At 47.9% G+C, this 21,739-nt stretch overlaps 1 protein-coding gene across 1 annotated transcript in view; it reads left to right on the top strand.

The window, feature by feature from the left end:
* Nucleotides 1-21,739, top strand: part of LOC112576314 (ras GTPase-activating protein nGAP-like) — a 100,118-nt gene that overhangs the window by 37,863 nt on the left and 40,516 nt on the right. The window contains exons 6-7 of the mRNA XM_025258668.1: nt 16,805-16,932; nt 17,584-17,687. Coding sequence (XP_025114453.1) covers nt 16,805-16,932; nt 17,584-17,687 — 232 coding nt within the window. The remainder of the gene's footprint in view (nt 1-16,804; nt 16,933-17,583; nt 17,688-21,739) is intronic.

The following is a 21,739-nucleotide window of genomic DNA, read 5'->3' as shown; positions in this document are numbered from 1 at the left end:
ATTGTATGATCTGTAAGTGTGGTCAGACTGTGTAGACACACTCAGGTATCTTGATACCTTCTCTGATTAAAAAAAACACAAAAAAACCACACAAAAAAACAAACAAACAAAACAAAAAAAAACCAAAAAAACAACAACAAAAAAAAAAAACAAAACAAACTCAGCTGAGCCGGAAATCAAGACCATAGAATAATTAAACCCGAGTTTTTGCATATACTCTGTGTCACCGCGGACACAGATCCCGCTCCTGTTTTTGTCTGCCTTTCCGCCCTCCTTCTTTCTCTCTTACTCATACGCGTACGGCGCATTCAATGCTTTATATACGATAACATAAACTTCCATGCTCAGTAGACCTTTTGCTTACTTACGGAACCGGTTGAAAAATTTCAATCTGGAACTGCTTACTTGTAATGAAAACACTGACTGATTTTTGTCGGTAAAATGTTGATGCTCGTCCCTTTGTGCCACTCCACGACAAGACCGAGCTCCGCTGCTGCGCCGAGTGCATGTTAATACACAGAAGGATTCAGACAGTGGGAAGGTCTGTAAATGTTTTGACTCTGTCTGCTGGAGTAGAATACAAACCAGACATCTTGGGGACGCCTAATGTGTGCACCCCAGAGGGCGCTGCTTGTCCCGCATGGGAAGATAATCTGATATTTATATGTCTCTGATGTAGACTTAATATTTATATGCCTCTGCCCCAGCTATCATCTCTTGTTTTAGTTTTAGCTTGCTGTTGGGGTTTTTTACCCTTCTGTGAAGTTATTGGTAGAAGTTTGTTCCGCTGGTATCGGCAGAGATGCGCGTGATTGGAAGAGTCGGGTGGTGGGACTGTCACGTGGAGTGTAACATGTAGACACATAGGTAGCCCACAGTTAACGAGTTTAGGGAAAATTATAAATAGAGGTGGGAGAGAGAAGGACAAGTATAAAAAAAAATTTGTCATACAGGAGCGTGTAGAGACAGATGATCACACACACCGACACAGACGATGTCGATTCAGATTTATCGATGAGCTTGTAAGCAACTCGCCGCTAATGTGTTTATTTCGGGTTCTCTGTGGAGAATGATGATGCGCGTGTGCTTGCTCTGGGGGCATCCCCGGAGATGAGACCCGTGGGCTCTGCAATCGTGCTGATCGCCGGTTCGATCCGCGGTGACGTCAAGATAAACTCGGGTCGTAACGAACACCTCTCCGGCGCCGCAGCGTGTAACCGATGGAATCAGCTCGCCGTCCATAGACCCTGCCGCAGAGGTCAAACACAAGCGTCCAACCTGCCGGGCCAGCCATCGATAGCAGCCGGCCACTCACCTCCCCACCACAGCCACCCACCCACCCACCTCCACAACGTGGGTGGTTCCCCCTCCCCCACCTTCCCCCGCTTGGAAGCTGGCAGGCTGTGGAGGACCATGTGGCGGTGACGGGCCCATCCCAACGTGAGACCACAAGTAGTTGGCGATCGGCTGGCGTTCCAGCCACCGCCTGGTTGTCGTCGCTGCCAAAGGCCACGTCAGCGGAGACGTCGGCCAGGTGATGGCATTGTCGACGTCGTAGCGCCATGATCCTCCTTCGCTTCCTGAGGTCGTTGTTCCGTGAGTATCCGTTACACTTCTCCACCGGCGACACGGTTAACTGTCTGGCCGCAAGGTAGCCATTGTAGTGGGAGGGTTGGGGTTGGAGGTGTCTGCTTGTCTATCGATCACACGTCGGGTAAGAGTTGTGGTGCTTTGTTCCCAGGCGACAGACACTCTAACGTGAGTAACGGTTACTGGTGAACTGTCACCACACCATGGTATCGTGATACCTTCAGGGTTTCACACTAGTTTATCGTCAGATTTCGCAGAATATTGTTGACATTCTTCTAGAAATTCTAGCCCTCTACCTTTCAGTGGAATCCATTCCCTGAACTCACGCGGCAGACACAGAGAGGTGGGATATAAATAGCGCATGACGTAATGGCGCTGCTGACCCCTCCCCCCTTGTAAGTAAAGGTAACGTGTGGGAGGAGGAGGAGAAGGGAGTACAAGAGAACGTGCTGTTGAGAGGCCAGTGTCATCAGGCGATGATGTTGCTGATCTTGTGTTTGTTGTTGGCCCCACGCTGGTGGGTAGGGGGACACCGTGCCTACCCCGGCCTACCTTGCGACCATGTTCTTCCCTCCCTCTCTCTCAGTGTTTGCCTCGCCTCGCATGCCCTGCGGCGTTCACAGCGTATTGATTTATCGTACATAATTCATGGCGGAGATGTATAACCCGACACGCTGGCTGCGCCTGTCCGTGATGTACTGCGATATACAGCCACCGGCGCCGCTGCTGCTGCTGCTGCTGCTGGCGTTGTGCGGCGATGGCGGGGGCTTCACGAGTGTTGCCGCAGGCGCTAGGGGTTGACGATGCCAGACTTGGTGCCGCAAGCAGAACTACCGTGCATTCTCGCCGGCAGCGGAGGTCGTAGTTGATGTAGAGAAATGCGTGTTGGCACGTGCGGGCGTATTTGCGTTGACATGCGCGCATGCATGCGTCAACCGTCGCTGTCCGCGCGTGCACCGACTGACCTCTACTCACCTCAGCATATCGACCTCGTGGCGCACTGCTTGTCGTTCTTCATTAGTGTACACCTCCATCATCCATCATTAACCATCTCTTCACATCGCTACCCTCCTCTCAGTGTATCTGTTGCATGGGGAAAGGATAGGTCAGTGGGTTTGTGTGCGTGCACGCTATGCATGCCTGCATGTGCTTGTACGTGTTCTCGTCATCACAGTAGCAGCTCGTGCCTTCACTTAGCTTGTGTCTCATGCATTCTCAGAGTTTCATGCACGAATGGCACCATGGTGGGGCGCTGACTGTGACAGCAGAGTTGTCTGCCCAGGAGCCTGATGTTGCTGCCATTACTTCCCTTGCCTGATATTGTCTGTGATATTGAACACTGTAACACTCAGCGTGCACTGATGGCTTGCTGCCTTTGTTGTGTGTAGTTTTTTATCTTTAATATTTGAAGCAGTTTTATTTGCGTGTTCTTTGAAGTGTTGTGGTTGTTTGGTGGTATTCTCTTTGATGTTTTGCTCATCGTGTGAAGTGTGTGATGTCCTCTCTAGAGGATAAAATGTTTCATGTAGAAAAGAAGTTATTTCACAAGTTAACCTTTTTTTTTTTTATAACTTTAAGCACTTTTGCCTGATATATATATAGAATGCCTTTATATAGTTGTAAATTATCTTTTAATCAGAATGAACGACAAAAGCTATAAATCTTATTCCTGCGTTACGGGTAGACCTCCCCACCCCTCACTCATGTTTCCAAGTTAAAAGTAAATGCATTTGAGTTCGAGGGTAAACACCTGTACCATAGGTAAAATAAGCTTGATACTCCATTTGACATCATAGAGAACAACACTCTTACAGGTTTTGAGAGGGGCAAGCTGTGCCTCACTCATTGACTTGTGCCACACTGTGATTTGCTTCAATCAGCTTTTGTTCTTCAAAACAACCGTTGACCGTCTGACATACACCGCAAGCTTATCTCAAACCTGCTTGGCTCGTGTTTCGGGTTTGCACAGCTTTGATCCCCCGAGAACCGTTGTTGAAGTGTAGCAGTCACCGCATGCCAAGTTAGACGATCCAACATATGATCCAACTATTAGGGAGCCACCAGGTTTGTGTAGTCCCTAGGGGCCCAAGTCTTGACATAGATATACAAGTCTTAGGGTCTGTGAACAAAGTAGTGTGCAGCTCACTCCTTCAGTTTCTCAGAATGTTAAGTATATCGCTATTACTCATCTTGACAAATTATTTTTTGATGTTTCGTGTGGTTGTTTCGCGATTTTGGATGTTTGTTCGGCACTGACAAGGGTCACAACAGTCTTTCCCAAAATGTATCTTTTTCAAACTTTGCTTTATTGCATACATAACGAAAAATCTGTTTCCAGAAGTGTTTGATGGCATTTTATTTGGGTTTGTTTTGTGAAAAAACGATGCTTCGCCTGTGTTTTGGTGTTGCATCATCATTGATTCGCCATCAGACACGAGCAGGCGGTGGAGGCTGGCAGTCGGGTGACGACAGGAGGACAAAGGTCGCGACCTGTACGGCGAACAAAGACTTGAGGAAGACAAGGGACCGATCACGGTCCCCCCAGCTTAGCCGGACAGATGGCGCCGCCGGTTGTCATTGGAGGAGCGAGTTGCACACGTCATCCAGTCTTTTGTGTGTGGCTGCAACTCGGGTACAGTCAGCCGCAACACTAGGAAAGAAAGGAAACATATCTCGAGTATCCACCCCCTTCCAAAAAAAAAAAAAAAAAAACCTCAACAAATTCTGTTAGAAATTCGTTTGTCGAGCAAATTTAACTCCAGCATCCCTAGTACGGAAGGGTTTAGGACCACCACCCAGTGGAAGTTTGTGTTGTGTATATTTTCCTAATGTTCACACACTGTATCTGTCGGTGTTCACACTGGAAACAAAGCGCTGAGTGTTCATATTGTTCATATGTAATGAAGCTGTGTGCTAAAGAAATCCAATCTTCACCACACTCACCCTTCGCCGCCGGCTGCTTGGAAATGTGATCTTGCCGGCAAATGTCAGGGTACCAGGCAAGGGTGGATGTAGTGTGTACACTTGGCATTTCTTTGGGTATCTGCTTTGTCTTGAGCACTTTCAGGTTTTTTTTTCATAGTTAAAAAAAAAATTGCGCTAAAATCACAAATCTCGCGAACGGAGACAAGCTGCTGTTGTAGGGAACAAAACCGTTGAGAGAATGTTTGTCTTCGCTGTTTGAAGTTTTGATAAGTGACAAACTAGACTGTTTATCTCTCACCTGTATTTTTTAAGCAGAAAAGATTAAGTGCAGTAGTAATGTAGTCACAGCTCATGTGATTAAATAAGAGGACTGTTCTAATCACGGGTGAACAATAGAGCTCCCGGATGTCGAACTTGGAGAATGGTGGGGTGGAGAGCTTGTTTACATCCATCTGTTCTCTGTGTGTGTGTGCGTGTGTGCACACGTGTGTGTGTGTGTGAACAGTCCTGATGTCGCCAGGTATTTTTCAGGTCACGCTTGTGCTCGCTTCCCGCGGTGTCTGGGTTACTTTCGACCACCCCTCTCTCCATCCTCTCCCCATCAAACACTCCAACCCACCACCTGCCCAGGTGTGAGAACCAAGGCGCTGTCACCGTGGTTGTAACTCTCGTACTGGGTCCGCTTACCTGTCTTTTCGTGTCGTAGTGATTAAGTGTTGGCCGTGAGAGCCGGGTACAGTATACCTGTCGCGTGACCGGCCACCGTGAGAGAGAGAGAAGGAGATAAAAATACCTGTTGGTTTCTCCCCCTTGCTGAGTCATGGACAATCTGGGGTCATGATCTTTTTAATTCGGGCTGATCGCTATTTACACAGACCATAGTTGCTGAACTCTCCACAGTTGAAGGAGCAGTTGGCCTTCAGTAACCGGTGACAGCGGACTGTAACCACGCAGACGGACGAGAGAACAACTTGGCAGACGACAGAGAGGACGAAACTTGTGATTTGGGAGTTTCGGTGATGAAAGTGCTTACTGTTGATGAGTGGACAGTCGGGAAACATAAATCAGACAACAGTGCTTTCATCCATGACCGTAGCGTGCGACATCGTGAGTAGTGACACAGTCCACTAGGTCTCCTCACCTGTCGTTCTCCTCACCTGTCGTTCTACCTACACCTGACAGGCTTCAGGTGAGTCTTGTGTTTAAACTTTTGCTCACCAACGTGTATTTGGGGCGGGAAGGCGAGAGACGTGGCAGTAGTGTTGTGCCGGGTAAACCTACCTGCCAGGTGGGGGAAATGGAGGAGACTGGGGTGTTCGTGTTGTGACACAGAGGGACGAGTAGTCTTGTATGTACAGTAACATCTACATTCAGTCCTGAGTATAGTGGATAGTGAGGTGTATGGCAGTGTCAGTGGATAGTCAGTGAGGTGTATGTCAATGTGTCAGTGCCGCCAGTGGATAGTCAGTGAGGTGTATGTCACCTTTGTTTATGATAATAATGTGACAGTTGCTTTTTTTTCTCACGCAATGTGAGAATGGTCGATCTTTAGCCCCTTACCATAACTAGAAACTTGCAGAACTAAACCTCTTACGGTAACTGGCGATTTCTCAAACAGCTGGAATACCCGTTAGACGAAGTGTCGGTCATGGCAGTCCTATTCGTGACAGTCATTGTGACAAATGTGATGGTCGGGGTCGTGACACCGATTTCTGGCCGCCTTCAACTAAGACTGTCAACGAAGCGAGCGAGAACAGAGAACATCAGACCTAAACCATCCTGGGGTCGCGGTTGCCTTTCGGGTGGAAGTAGGCGGCAGGTTCTCTGCCCTGAACTTACTTCACACCGACTGCGACACTGAGACCCTCTCGGGTCATGTCAACGAGGTGCTCACGGCCTCCGCAGAGAAAGTTCTGGGGAGGAAGAAGTCTTCCAAGGTCCCGTGGATCACAAAGTAAGCTCTCAATCTTTGTGAACTCCGCAGGAAGTTGAGACTTCGAGGCGAGTGAGTCCTAAGGCGGACACGACCTACAGGAAGGTCCACCATGAGGTCAGGAAGAACCTAAAAGCGGCGCAAGTGCTAACGAGCCTATATGTCGCAAAATCTGACTTACTAATAGGTGGCCACGTGAATGGTTGCAGTCTTTGGCTGTCCCAATACCAAAGAAAAAGAACAGCCATTTAAGTGCGACAACTATCGTACAATTTCTCTGATATGCCACGTGAGCAAAGTGATGTTGAAGGTCCTACAGTGTCGCCTCTCGGCGGCGACTGAGGACATTCTGCTCGAGGAACAGGCCGGATTCAGGGAAGGCTGCAGTATGGTGGAGCATATGTTCAGCATCCGCATGCTGATGGAGAAACACCTACTGCGGGGTAACCGCTATTTCATCACTTCGTGGACTTCAGGAAGGTGTACGATAGGGTGTGGCATGAAGGTCTGTGGAATGCACTGCGACCATTCACCGTGGAAGAGGGATTGACCCACCATCAAGGCTCTGTATGATGGTTACAAGAGTTCAGCTTTGTTCATCGGACAGGTGCGGGAACCGTTCCCCACCGCGGTTGGGGTCCTCCAGGGCTGTCTGCTCTCCCCCGTGCTAGTCAATCTGTTCCTAGAGAAAATGCTGAGCTCGTTAGCTGACCACAAAACCTCCGTTTCGATCGGAGGGAAACCAATAAGCAACCTCCACCTTTGCTGACGACATAGATCTCATGGCCGGCAGCAACAGTGAGTTGCAGGAGCTAACAGACAAGCTCCATGCATGTTCCAAAGCCTCTGGAATGGAGATGAACACGGAGAAGAGCAGGGTCATGAGCACCATCGGCCAGGGACAACCAGAGGTCCGACTGAACGGGCAGAGCTTGGAAGAGGTTCAATCCCTCACCTACCTCAGGTCGACCCTCACTGTTAATGGTTGTAGCACAAACAACATTCGGTCCCGTATCGCAGCCACAACAGCGGCCATGATGAGGCTACATAAAATTTGGGATAGAACAAGATCTCGTTTAATTCCAAATTCACGCTCAGTAAGCCTCGTTGTGGCAGTCTTGCTGTTCGGCAGCGACACCTGGACATTGCACCGAACTCATGAGCAGGATATTGAGGCGTTGAGATGCGATGAACAGTTGAATGTTAGGGATCTCCTACAGACAGGAGGAGAGAAAGAAGGAGGGGGTCTAGTGGGGGAGGGTAAGGACAAAGTGACCACCTGTCACCTGTCCATCATGTGCTAGCCACGGAATGATTAGACGTATCTAGAAAGAATGGCGAAATGGTCTGTGGTGTGCTTGACCAATCACGAGAGAGCAGATGAGAATTGAACATCATGATCAGCGATGATCGTCGTCTTTTCGCACCGGGACTCGAGGAGGAAGGTTGTAGCAGGAATCTGTTCAAGGCTGTTCAGATTCTCCGCTGTGAGTTTGTCTGGGAATCGTGGCGGCTCCAGCACAACCGACTCAGAGGTGCAGAAGACCCATCTGTCGCAGAGTGTTCACACCAGCAGCTGTTTGGTCGCAAACAGTGGAGGCTGAGGCTGGGGATAGGTGTTGGTCCTTGTTAGGCGCTGTTCTCTCCGGCCTACAGGAAGAGTCGGCACGCGGGCGGTGCCAGGCAAGTCGAGCGTTCGAGGTTAAACTGCGTGTGCCTTGGCGATCCCTTGTATTTTATACACTCCGAAAGTCAAAAGGTCGATAGGTCAGGCTTTCACGGTCTGTATTCGTTTACGCGACGCTGACCTGCGTTACCTTGTGACAGATGAACTCTAACCCTGACAAGGTCTTCAGAGCGGATCGCCCTCCGCTCGACTGAATAAGTAAAGAAATGATTAAAAAAAAATCTATAGAGGCAAAACATAAAGTTCAGTTTACGAAAGGCTAATGGAATAGTCTTAGAATTTATCAATATTTATTAGTGTTTAAATTCTGTGAAGTGCTTGCTGTGTGCTGGTGTTGCCCTGTGTGGGAGAGGCAGGGAGCGACACCTCACGGGACGCAACTCTGATTACGTGTGAGTGTGGCACCTGCTGGGGTTGTTGGCTGTGTGTGTGTGTGGGCTTGGAACTGTTCAGTTCAGCTATGCATGACCACACAGGTGATGTGGGAACTAATTCAAGTATGAAATGAATACCGTAGTACTTGTATTTATATGTAATTCCTGTCTTACATTCACAAAAGCAAGGGGTGCAACCCAAAAACATTTGCAAAAAGCGGTTTCACACATAATCTGTACAGGTCCGAACAACACGAATTGCTTTACTGTTGCTGTTACTATTTATACAGTAAATTATTGTCTGTTTATTTCTCCATGTGGCAACATCATCTTTTCCGGAGGACGTGAAATGTCGGAAACAAATTACTTCCACACATTATCCGGACTGGAGGGGCTGCCGCTGAAACTGTGACGAGGTGTATGACTTTTTAACACCAACATAGTTTGTAGATGTGTGGTCTAGCATCATCTCCCTCCAACCGTTTGATGAAATAACATCAACATTGTACGGACTTTGTCTACGTCACCACCTGTACTTTGGGTGCACGGCGGGTAGACTGACCCTGTAAAGTTCACCCATCAGTCGAAGAAGGAGTGAAATGATTGTTTTGAGGCCAACCCCAGTAGTTCATAGACAACAAAGACACGTGCACCAGGAAGCGTGACTGTGAGAACGGCCACACGTGCGACAGAGGGACTGACATCGTGCTGCGCGTGACGCAGCTGGTACATCAGGGGTCAGCTGGTACACATTTCTGACCTTTGACCGCCAGTGGATGGTGTTTGTTATGATCCTTGTTACTCACTCTCCCTGTTTCTATTCTTACATTCTGAATATATCTCTGTCGCATAATACACACGACACAGTGTATGGAGTGAAGTAATAATAATAGAAATGATCACGTGGCCATGTGGAGGACAGGTCAGTGCGCTGTGTTGACAGTTTACATGAGACCATCAGTGAAGTACACACGAGGTGTGCAGCAGCCAGTGGTTCACAACACAGGGAGGAGGGAGGCGAGCAGCAGTTTGTTAGTCACACGGAGGATTTCCCAAGGAGGTCAGTTCTGAGGTCGAGCCTAACAGCTTTAATCGAAGCCACAGATGAAAACTGTGACAGCTGTGCAGGTGTAACATGTGATTACAGGTATTGTCGTTAGTAAGATAACTGTACAGATAACAGCCGTGAAAAGTGCGAACAGTCGATTTTTTTGAGAGAGAAATCCGGTTTACCGCAGTTTACGTGTTTGTTCATAGTATTTTTAACTGAAATCTCTTTGATGTGTTCACTGTCCACACGCTGTGTTCACTGTCCACACTGTGTTCACTGTCCACACACTGTGTTCACTGTTCACACACTATCGATCTCCTTCACTTCATGTTGCAGCGACTTGTGGGTTTTCCCTGTCCGGAGGTTTAGAGGTCGGTGCTTTACTACAGTCCGCAGTCTGTGGAGTTTGTTTTCTTTTTAATTTTGACTGTTTTTTTGTTTTTTTTTTTTTATTTGGGTGGGAGATAAAATTAATTTCTGTTTCCTAAATGGACTTGTTTCCCGAGCTGTCATTACTTCAGATATTGCTGGACGGCCACAGTTAATGAACTGAGTATTGAAGACTAAAGAATATTTATTCCGATGCGCTTTATATCTCGATAAATAAAATTATAAACTGTTTAAATGGTTTATTATCCGATCGTAAACTGTTCAGACTGTTGATTGATTGCTTTACAAACGAAAAGAACATATTGATGAGTTTTCCATTCGCGATGTTGATACTTACTCTGGTGATACAGGTCGGCATTAGTACTAGTACACAGTGTCAACAGTTGTTTATAGTCAGTTGACTGGTTCGCCTGCTTGTCCTTCTCTGTTAGGTTGACTACACTCCATCCGTACTGTTCTCTGATTCCTCTTTGTGTCATCTTTCTTTTTATTATTTGTCTGCTTAGTTGTTTCTCCTTCCGTCCTTTTTATATCATGTCTCCTACTTGTCTTACCTTCTGAGAGCATGCTTCTTCGTGAGTGTGATTATGCGTTATATAAACCACATGCTTTATTATTATTATTGGCGATATAGGTCATTATTAGTATTTATTGGTATTGGTCAGTATTTATACTCGCTGTGTGGTCAAAAGATTTCCGCGAGAAGGTATCATTCCGGAATTGTTGATGCCGAAGTAAAGATGATGTAGTAAATGAAGAAGTTGGCCATTCATGACAGCGGACTGCTAGCATCCCTGGGAGGGAGGAGCAGGACAGATACACGAGCATCTCCCTCCGTGTCTCGGTGGTGGGAACAATCGATGAAGTCTTCACACCCTGGGCTGCACGTGGCGGGGGATGCTGGCGAGGCCCGGGTGTCTGACCAAAGGTCGGGGCGAGATCAAGACGCGGGAGGGGCGGGGAAGGGGATGGGAAGATGATTACTGCGCCTGGAGTTGCCGGGGGAGCATCCATTATTCACGACGACAGCCGGCGAAATGAAGTGCTGATTAGTGATTGCTGCCAAACGAGGCTGCAAAGCGGTCGTTGCAACAGTTGCCAGCAGCGGCCCCACGTTCAGATAATTCAAATGAACAGGAAAAACTTTTATTGGGCATGGCGGACATCTGAACAGCCCTGAGACATCCCAGACATGCGAGGAGAAGGAAAAGGCGAGACGAGAGAACAGGAAACTCGAGAATTGCATCTTCAGATATTTAGTCCTCAGCGCTGTGTGTGTGGAGGGGAATGGAGGGAGATAAGTATGTTGGGTGTGTTCCTGTGTGTGAGACTTGTGTGAAGTGTGGAGACTTCTGTGCCTCGTGAGAGCGGAGGGCTGCATGATGGAAGGTTATCTTAACCGGTGGTTAGCAAGCTAAACGTCGATTTGTGGTTGGAGCCAATTTCACCTTTTTATCTTAAACCGTCCCACCCAGCACCTACAGGTAGCTGATGTATTCGCCACAGAAATGAGAGCAAATAGGTCTCCGCCTTCCATATGCCTTTGACACAATGAACCATTCACAGTTCACTGCTTCTACTTGTGGGAATCATCGTGTAATATTATTAAGGTTCACAATTTGATGTCTGATGATATGGGGAAAATATTGTTCAAGAACACATGTAACAAATATAATTTTCTTCATTTGAAATGTCCGTTATATCTTGACAAGGTATTTGGAGTGAGCACTGTGATTAGTACGGGTGGAGCACCCCGACAGAAGAGCTGAGACCCGGCCTAACCCCGGACTGTGGCGAGTGAAGGAGAGAACAGCATGTTGCTCGGTCTGTAATGGTGTCGTCACGCATCGCTGCTGGCGGAGTGGAAATGTGTGGTGGTGGTGGTGGTGGTTGTAGTGCCGCCAACCACCCGCTGGTGTGACAGTGGAGACGGCTGTCTTGTGATGAAAAGAGAAAAGCGCACCTTCGCACCGCCTGCACACCTGTCACTGACGGCACACAATGCGGCATACACAAGTACACAAGCACGCACGCACAGATGGTGACACGCGGGCACACACACACACAGAGTAGACAAGTGATGTAATGTAGGGCGCTAATGATTGGCACAACCACCTGTGGGCTGAGTGCCCTTGTCTGTGTCAGGGGACAGCCTCACACAGGTGACAACACTGTCATGTGCTCACGTTTGAAGTGTGCGGCTCTGTCGCTGTGTCGCTCAGGTAGGAACCTCTCTCTACCTTACTTTGCCAGTAGTTCGTGTGTGTGTGTGCGTGCGCCGTGTGTGAGCAGTAACGGTGGTGCACCTAGGGTCAACCTCGGGTCAGAGCTGTCGCATCGGTAAGACAGGTGGAAGATTTGACATGTCGCAGTGTAGCAGAGTAAAGCCTACTTGACATGTCTGTCAGCCAGGTGATGGACATCCTTTGAGATGACGCCGGCTGGGTGCTGACGTGGACTTCATGCTGCGCTTAGTGTCATAGGTCGAGGTCTTGTAGAACTTTCCCCAACAGCGGTTAGGTGGCGTAGCAGACAGCACCTGACGCCATTACAGCGAGAGTTGGGTGTCCTGGGTTCAGATCTCGTCTCCCGCACTCTGTTTTTTCTCTACACGTGGCATCTGTTTACAGCGCTGGCTGGCTGGCTGTGACGTGAGTAGCGTCCACCAGGCAGCGCCCCCTGTCCGCTTGCCCAGCACTCTGATTGGTCGCCGTGTGACAGGGTGACGGAAGAGAATGTCGCATTGACATTAAATGACATGACATTTCCCGTCTGCCGGATGTCACGCTGTCCCACGGTCTCCTCCTGTCTCAAGTAGACACAAAACTGACAACGACAGAAGATGAATGAATGAATTATCTATTTCATTTGTGCTCTTTGCCTCCCAAACACACACACACACAGCTTACAGACTTACCGACTGACTTACAGACGCACGGCTCGTGCCACTGTGACGTCAGTTTATTTTAGTCGGAGAGCGTGCTGCTGACGTAGGGCAACAGCACAATATGCACAATCTATACAGTGGAGCACGTGCTCTGCTTTTGAATGCCGAAGGGCAGTCTGGCGCAGTCTTAACGGTTTTTTTGTTAGTACACAAATGTCATGCGAGGAGCGCTGAATGTAGGTGTGACACCATGAATACTGTCTGTGCCAAGAGCAGGGAGCAGGGACTGTGCATTGAGAGCACATCGACCCCGACAGGTGCACGCGTGTCTTCAGCTCTACCTCGCAGACGGACGGCAGAGAGAGAGAACAAATCAGTGTTCGTGCTGGACACACACACATCTTGCTTGTTGGTGGCTGGGCTGTGACGACGCTGCGGAGGCTGTTCCTCATCCCTCTGTGCGGTCATTAGCACTCGTCTTTCGGCGGGGAGGAGAGTAATCAAAGTGTTGGCTTTGAAGACAGTCTTCACATTTCCTTCATTTACAGAAAACATTTTTCAGCTACAACTGATCACATCAAAGCGAAAGTGGACACGCTGGACAGTTTCTGTAAAGGAAGTGGAGAGATTTTATTGAACAGTGCATCCTTCCTGCTGGACTTTGCATGGCAACTACATTTGATTTGACTGATGATATGGAGACTAATATTTGGGTTAAACCATGTCATTTGTAATATCCAGTATGTGGCAGTTATCCTATGAATGAAATGGTGATAGGGAAGGAGAAACAGATTATGGACAGATGACCTCGGCATGAGAAAGCTATGAGAGACACTAGAGACATTGGATTTCTAGAAGTGAATATTAGTGTACACGTGGCAGAAGAAGATGTGCTGGATGTAAACATCACTATCGGCTGAGATCATTCAAGATAATGAAGACTGTAGATGCCCCTGGATGGGAAGTGGCTGACGACAGCAGCGAGAATAAAATACACCGATGACGTGACAGGGGGAGATAACGCCGACACATGCAGATAAAAGGTTGCGGTACCTGACCGGCCCTAGCAACAAGTGGAAGGTCCCTGAGGGAGTGATGCAGGTTGACAACCAGATGACACTGTGTTGTCTAGTTCTTGAGACATAAGCGTGAACACACTTCACGAGTGTTGATCCTGTGTTGCTAATGACGACAGTGTGTCGGGTGTGTCTACAGAACATGGTTGCTTTCCGGGGTAGAGCAGTGAAATGTCCTGTCTACCCGAGGCTATCGCAATATTTTAAGCCTTTGGGGTAGAAAAGTTATAAATAATTTATATTTGGAATTTACTATGGTGATCCATACACATTGCAGCTGTATAATTTTCGAAGAAAGTTGTGATAGTAAGTTCCAGACCAAGAGACATCAAAAACTGTGGGCGCGCTCTACAGGAATGTATTGATGTACTGACACGTGTAGTGAAATACCACATTGTGCATTGATGTGTAAATGTGATGGCAGAACCCTCTGAACAAGTCTCTCATGTCCAGTGACATCAGTGTACACATATACACGCTGTCAACAACCTCGCGAATCTTAGCTGCAGACCGGAACAGACAAGAACGGGGACCTGGTTGTACGTGTGTACAAACAGCGCATGGAGGTGCCACAAGTCTAAACTGTACACACATACAAACTGTACAGTATACAGTGCCAGCAGCTCACATTTACCTACTCAGTATGCAGTGGCGACACGCCACAAGACATAAATCTGTTTGCTAGCTTGCCTGCGCTTCACTGACATCACGAGTGTCGCCGTGCGCACTCAAACAAGTTTAACGACTTACAGGGGGAGCACATTTGTATAATTTAAAACTCGGTTACCAGCAGAGTAGGGGCTGGAGCAGTGTGGAGAAAGGCCACCTTGGAGAGCGGAGAAGATAGTGTGGAGCATTGAAGTGAAGGTATTTTTATCTTTTCCCCTTTTGTATTGATCCCGCCGTGCTGCCGACCGGAGGACGCGCCGAGTGCAGATGGTCTGTAGCGAGCTGTCCATTTGTCGCCAGTCTGCACGCGCTCGCCATGCTGGGCTTTGAGGCGCCCAGGGCACGCACTGCACGCACTGCACGCACCACCGTGATGGACACACTGTGTCCTTGCTTTCGCACGTGCAGCGATTGCAGCAACAAGAGGCGGCGCCTCCTGCCCACCGAAAACCCGGATGATGACGTGTTGTCAGAAGGTAAAGCGGCTTTGACTCATTATCCGGTAATCCGTGGAACAGATTAATGTTTGTGAGCGATGTGTGGTAGCTGCCGTGGTTTAAATAAGTGAAAGATTTTAAATTAGTCAGCAGCAAGTGTCGCGGCGCTGCAAGTCCTTGCGTGAGTCACTGGGAGGTGAGAGGAGTGTGTGATGTTACAGTTGACAGTTACAGTGTGATGTTACAGCCGTCGTTGTTGTGCTTGCTAGCTGCACTTTATTGTATGTAACCCAGGCTGTCTGCAAGTTTCTGTGAGCGATCACAATCTGAATAATAGGCTGAATAAATTGCTGGCATTAGAAACTTCACCAAGAGGTACCGGAAGTATAGGACTCTCCCACTGACAAAGAGTTGGGACTCCTACCTGTACCCTCCGTACTATTGTGTGTCGTGGATACATTGACAGGTCTTTACCCCCACAACAACAACCACCACAACAGGTTAAGGCCGTGCTCGACAAATATGGACGAACGGTTGATGAAGTTTGTCAGATTGTGTACATGAAGGTTGAATGTAGGTTAGCATGAAGGTTAGCATGAAGGATATATTTAAACCTTGCCAAACTAGATTTAATATATGTCTGTATTTATGGATGCTAACAATGACAAGCACACTTGACAAGTCGACCGTCACACGAGCTTAGTCACATGCTCTGCTCGTTTGTCAAACTGTGCTTATCAAAACCGCCCAAACTGTTGTTCATATTATCAAACCTAACTACCTCTAGGTCCCATCATAAGTGATATCTAAGTGGATCGAGTATCAGTATTTTTTTTAAATTGTTTTTGATAATTTATTTACTGAAACATTGAACGTAATTACAATATAGAATTTATTTCACAGATGAATTGACGGTCTTTACATTTAAATTTAATATTCCTTCCCAGCTTTCTCCCTTGATGATGATGAATCCCTCTTTAAACGTTTTATAAAAGTGCAAAACCGCAGCCATGAGAGCACATTGCAAAATTATTCATCAGATTTTGACAGATTCGGGGCAAAACAAGAGAAAAATCAGCTAATTCACTTTTTTTCAATATCGATGCCCTATGCGCACTGAAACAAGGGAGGCAACCACGAAACTCGTGCTCGTAAGAGCGGAAGAGTTGTCTAGAGTGGTAAGGCACGTTCACAGATAAACACACAGCTCTTGGTCTTTGTGCACGTGGGAATCAGGTTGTTGTCTGGAATCCTCCTCCCTTCTCCTCACTCCTCTGCCATGAATGCTTTAGCAGGCATGAAAATGTTGAATCTGACTATAAGGCATATATATATATACTGTGTGGTAGAGCATCATCCTCTACTCTAGATATTGTGTAGTGGACATCTCTGTGCATGAGTCTTTATTACTGCTGACTTTTGAAGTCTTTGTGAATTTAGTCTGTTTTGATATGTTATCTTGTTTGATTTCTGCTTTGCATGTAATGCAAAAGATAAATGTTGAATAAACTATTTCAGTTTTGTAATTTTTCTTAAAAAGCTGCTGTTTCAATGCACAAATCTTTTTGTTTAATGAATTTTTGTATTGAAGAATATCTAGCTATATGTATATAGACAGAACGTGTGAAGCAATCGGTAAATAAAGCTAACGAGTTCAAAGTAAAGAGACGAGAGACATTAATGTCTATGTGTTGAATCATCAGAAGATGTTGGCACTAGAGACGATGGCTGTGTGATCAGATCGTGGTGTAGATGGTGATGACAAAATCCAGTCCCACGTTTCAGACTCCTCGCTGGAAAAGGTGACATCCAGCCCCGTGGGAGAGCGGCGGGGCAGCCTGCCGTTGGTGGGAGCAGCAGACGATGACAACATCATGGAGAGCTCTACCTCCTCCACCACCTCGCGTCTGGCGGTAAGAGTTGCACGTGCTCTGCATGCTTGTAGCTGTAGCAGGGTTTAGTCACTGATCATGTACTCTTAATTTATAATTAAAGCTGCGTAGATTATTCTGTTAACAACGTTGATACCAATCTTGTTCGTTGGGATTTTCAGAGAAGACATAATAAGGACTGTGAGAAATAATTGTGGGGTACGAAAGCTGTCATACCAGTTAGGTGCAGCCTCGTTCTCGTTTCAGTGTGCTGTGCTGACAGGAGACATGGGAACGAGTTTAACTACATTTAACATTCTCAAAATATATCCACCACCCACCACACACCCATTTTTCTTGTTTCAGTTTTGTGTCAGGTTTATAGCCTGTTGCCTGCACTCTGACAATCCCAGTATAGTGTTTTAAATAGGTGCAGGTATCAGTGTATGTGGGTGACAACAGTAGGATGCACTTTCAAAGGCATATAGTTTTTATATTTTATTCCCAGTTTTCATTTTCTTTTGTTAAGTAAACATTACCATAAAATATTGCATGTTAAACAAATTGAAGGGGATATCGTGTACGTGAGGCAGAAAGTTTCGGAAGTTGAGGGATGTCCGTGTCTTCTGACAGAAACAAAGCACGATGAGGAGACAGGACCTTAGTATGTCACCATGTCCTTTTTGTCTGCAGAGCTTTTTCTCCCGGAAGGGCTTCATGAGTAACCTCAAGCGGACTAAGAGTGTCACCAAGCTGGACAGAAAGAGGTCAGGGTCACACGTCTCCGAGAATGACACGTAAGTGGTCTTTGACCTTTGCCCTTCCTTTTAGGTATCGCTTCCATCTTTTTTCATCCTTCGACTGTGTAGGCTTTGCCTCCACCTAAGATTGTCTGGAATGGTTAGGAGTGTTTTTGAACTTAAGTTTCACAGGTTTTGAACTTGGGGTCATATTGTCTCGTGTTTCTTGTCGGTGTTTGGTGGTCGTCCAGTGGAGCAGCAGTGTGCTTTTCATTAAGTGAGGAGTTCCGATGGTGAGGAGTGCTTGTCATTAAGTGAGGAGTAGCGATGGTGGGGAGTGCTTGTCATCAAGTGAGGAGTTGCGATGAAGACCAAGTTGGTACTACTTGTCTAGGTGTCACTAAAGAGTTGTCACAGACACAGCTTGTCAACAAGGTGACGCTGGTTGTGGACTTACTTGATGTTTGGAGTCGGTGAACTGATGAGTTGTGTTCAAAGCTTAGCGGATCACCGCTTGATTAGGAAAGAAAATAGTGCTGTCCTACACTTGAGTATTAACAACAGGTGTAGAGAGGGGAAGGCCTGTAGAGGGGATCACCTGTATACATGTGCACCTTTCCCAGTGTAAGCTGGCATGTAAGGGTATCAGATGCTTTTGACATCTTTATATTATAGAAGTGAGCGGGTGTATGAATTTAATGGCTTGTCGTTTCTTTATTACTTGGTTTGTGTGTGATTTTGTAAGAGCTTTCTTCGATCAGCCCAGACTCTGGCATTTTCGATGACAGTGCACATTGTTAGAATTTACCAACACTGTTCACATCACTAGATGGCAGGCCTCACACTGTTCACATCACTAGATGGCAGGCCTCACACTGTTCACATTACTACATGGCAGGCCTCACGGCTGTGTACCAGTCCTGTTCACATCTCTGCATGGCAGGCCTCACGGCTGCTGTGTGCTCGTGCACTCTGTTCACTTGTTTTAACCCTCGGTTAACTTATTTTTGGAAAGGAAGAGGTCAGAGCAGAGTTGGCTGAGCTGTAGGGCCTTCAGAACTCCAAACGGACATCCATAGACACATCCGGATGTGTGGTGCTGTGAAGACGTACTTCCGGTTCTGCGCTATCGCTTCCTGCAGGCGCTGTGGGCACCAAGTGTCGAGATGTAGCCAGCCGACAGGAACGTGTGATTGTGATTGTGGCATAAGTGTGGACTCATCCATGTTAGGGCTGTTATATATGTTTGGTAGGGATAGATTCGCTCTTCGTTCCACAAACACACCGCGAGCCCTAGAGCGCTACCTGGTGGCGCAACGGTTGAACGCTTGTCACCGTGCAGTGAAGTTGGGTTGTCCCGAGTTCACAGTTCATTTTGGCCGCTCTGCTCTTTGTCTGCATCTGGTCTTGACTGCTAATTGGCCTCAAATTCCAAATGAACATCTCTCTCTTTCCTACTTCTGTATCGCACGCACACGCCAGCGAGACCTCACGACGGACGTATACAAACGCACACCCGCATAGTCCTCCCATGTGTTAGGAGGATTTGATGAGTTTTAAGGGCAAGGTCCATCCAAACAGCTGCCATTCATCATTAACATCTTTCAGCGGCTAGTCGGCAAAAGTCTCAAGTCAGGCTTGGTAACTGAGACATTAAGTGGATAGGACAGTAACAGCCGAGACAGACAAACGGACAGTTAATCACAACTGGTCAGGCTAGTGAGACTGTTTAACTCCCAACACACACACAGAGGGCCTATCAGGCTCGATCTGTAAACAAACAGATGAGGCTAGACCTGCAGGCTCTGTCTTTGACTATGAGGTAGCTTAAAGTCCCTTTAAAAAAGTGATCGAACTAGCAGAGATAATGTTCCACCATCTTTACTGGTGTAAAATCTGGTCTCGACAAAACTTCCATCACCGTGAACAGACAGACGTTGTAGAATTTTCTGGCCGATATTCTGTGTCGTGGTCATACTGTCGATAGTAAACAGGTTTTGCTGGCGCCGAGTCCCATCCCATAATTCACAAGCTTTTGAAACGTGTGAATCAAAGAGAAGGGAGAAGTGCACTCAGCAAGTGGCGGTGGTGGGGGTCGTACTTATGGCTGTTGGTGCCGCGGAGCTAAGAGGACCGAGGGCGTTCTCGTGTATTGTGACGTGCAACTCGAGAGCCAGACAAGGGCTTGAAGCACTCCACGAGGGCGTGCAAGCGATGTGCAGTATTGTTCTAAGACCCCTTAACTAGCCCCTCTTCAAGGCTCAGCCTTTGTAACGCTTGATTGCCGAGACTGTAACGGGGTTGTCTTGTATGCCATCTTGGTGAACGCGATACCTCTGGACCAACAACCTCCAATTAAAAGCCAGTCTAGAGTCTGTTGAGCCCATTGGTGTAACAGGATAGCTGTTATTGAATCACATTTCCTATAGACAAACAATCCATCTGGTCTCTAATGACGGTCGAGCTGCGACAGAAGGCGTGTGAAGAACTGAAGAGCTTACCACCTGGAAGGTGCACGTGAGACGAACCCCACCCTGTCTACCCCTTCCGAGTTTCATGTCTACTTGTCTTGACAACCCTCAAGGACCTTCTCCATCGTGTGCTTTGATTATACTCTGTGAAGGGATCTCAGATGTCGGTAGAGCTGTTAGTTTATATCTGTGGCCGAGGGCTTTAGGCGGTGACAGTTATTATTCATACTACGTGTTATCAGATGGATTCGCCCCTTGAAAGGTGTTGGCATTAGCGGTAGCAGATGTGCGACCATCTTTAACGGCGTGAAATCTAATCGACAAAACTTTGGAAAGTTGTTGCCTGCCATTGAGCCGACTACTTAGGGAGGCAAGCCACCCCGTGGCGAGGGTAATGAAGAGAGGTCAGCGTGGTGCCGCACGTGTGAAAGGCAAGAAGCCGTGAAGTGCGGCGACCGGTGAGAGCCAGGCCTGGTGCCTCCATTGAAAGACTTCTCTGAGGTGATGATGACATTTACCTACTGTCGCCCAGGCGGCCAGCCTGCTGCTGTTGGCTGGTGACGGGACCAAACCTCATCACGGCGCCTGCCGTTGTCGCAGTTGTGACGGAGCTGTGGTGGAGTTGATGACGCAGCAGGCGCCAAACGCAGCGGAGGACGTGGGTGGTGGCTGTGGTGGTCGCTGGCGGTGAACAGCCACCTATGTGTACACGACGAGCCAAGCCATTGCCTCCTGCTTCCAACGTTCGCGGCAGTTTCCTATCGTCAGCATCTGTTTTGTAAACGCTCGCAAGCTTTTCGTGCCCGTTGCCCTAACGGTCGCAATAATTTCACAACGGCGTCCCAGACGTCAGCGGAACCGCTGACATTGGCGGAAATCTGCGACTGGGGTATCCGTCTGCTGTCTCCGCCCTGTTGCCGCCGCATCGAACGTCTGGTGTGAGGAGGGGGAGGGGAGCGAGGGTCGGGGGCGAGGCGCCAGTACGTGGACACACACACAGCTCGCGCACTCACCGCACGCGCAACGCTCCTGCCTCTGTAGCTGCCAGCTGACGTACGCCACGCGGATACATCTGCTTGTCACAAGGCTGCAGACAGGACAAGGGGGGACACGGTGTTGACGACTCTCGTGCCATGGCCGAAACCCGAGCTGAGGCACTCAGGCGAGAACAGCAGGTCGAGGGGAAGAAGCCGAGGGTCAACTCCGAGGGTTCCAGCTCGCTGCCCAGGGAACGGTAGGTTCTTTCTGCTCTTACATTCGCTGTCTACCCAGAGGTGGACGTGAACTTGCGGGGGATAAACGAGTCTCGTGTTAAGACTTGTTGACTTTAGACCGCATCGTCCGATGCTGAGGGCGTGACATGAGGCAGAGCGAGGGATTTGTGTGTGCGTGCGTGTATGCACGTGCAAGGGGTGCGTGGGCTGTGGAGTAGTTATCTCTTGAACACTCTTCAATCTTGTGTCGTTGAATAGAGAGGTTTCGGTAGCACCAGTTTGTTTCCCTTATTTTGTTTCATCGCTTGCTGGTTATCGTTTATCGCATTGTAACATTTGTCACCGTGTAACGTATCATAACGGTATTTAGCGCTTGATGACATCTTGGCCTCCTACTGTCACCGTGCACCACAGTTTAGTACTC

Source organism: Pomacea canaliculata, linkage group LG11, assembly GCF_003073045.1.
Source record: "Pomacea canaliculata isolate SZHN2017 linkage group LG11, ASM307304v1, whole genome shotgun sequence".
Classification (NCBI taxonomy): Eukaryota; Metazoa; Mollusca; class Gastropoda; order Architaenioglossa; family Ampullariidae; genus Pomacea; species Pomacea canaliculata.
The sequence above is the reverse complement of the archived record's forward strand: the minus strand, read 5'-3'. Positions and strand labels throughout refer to the sequence as shown.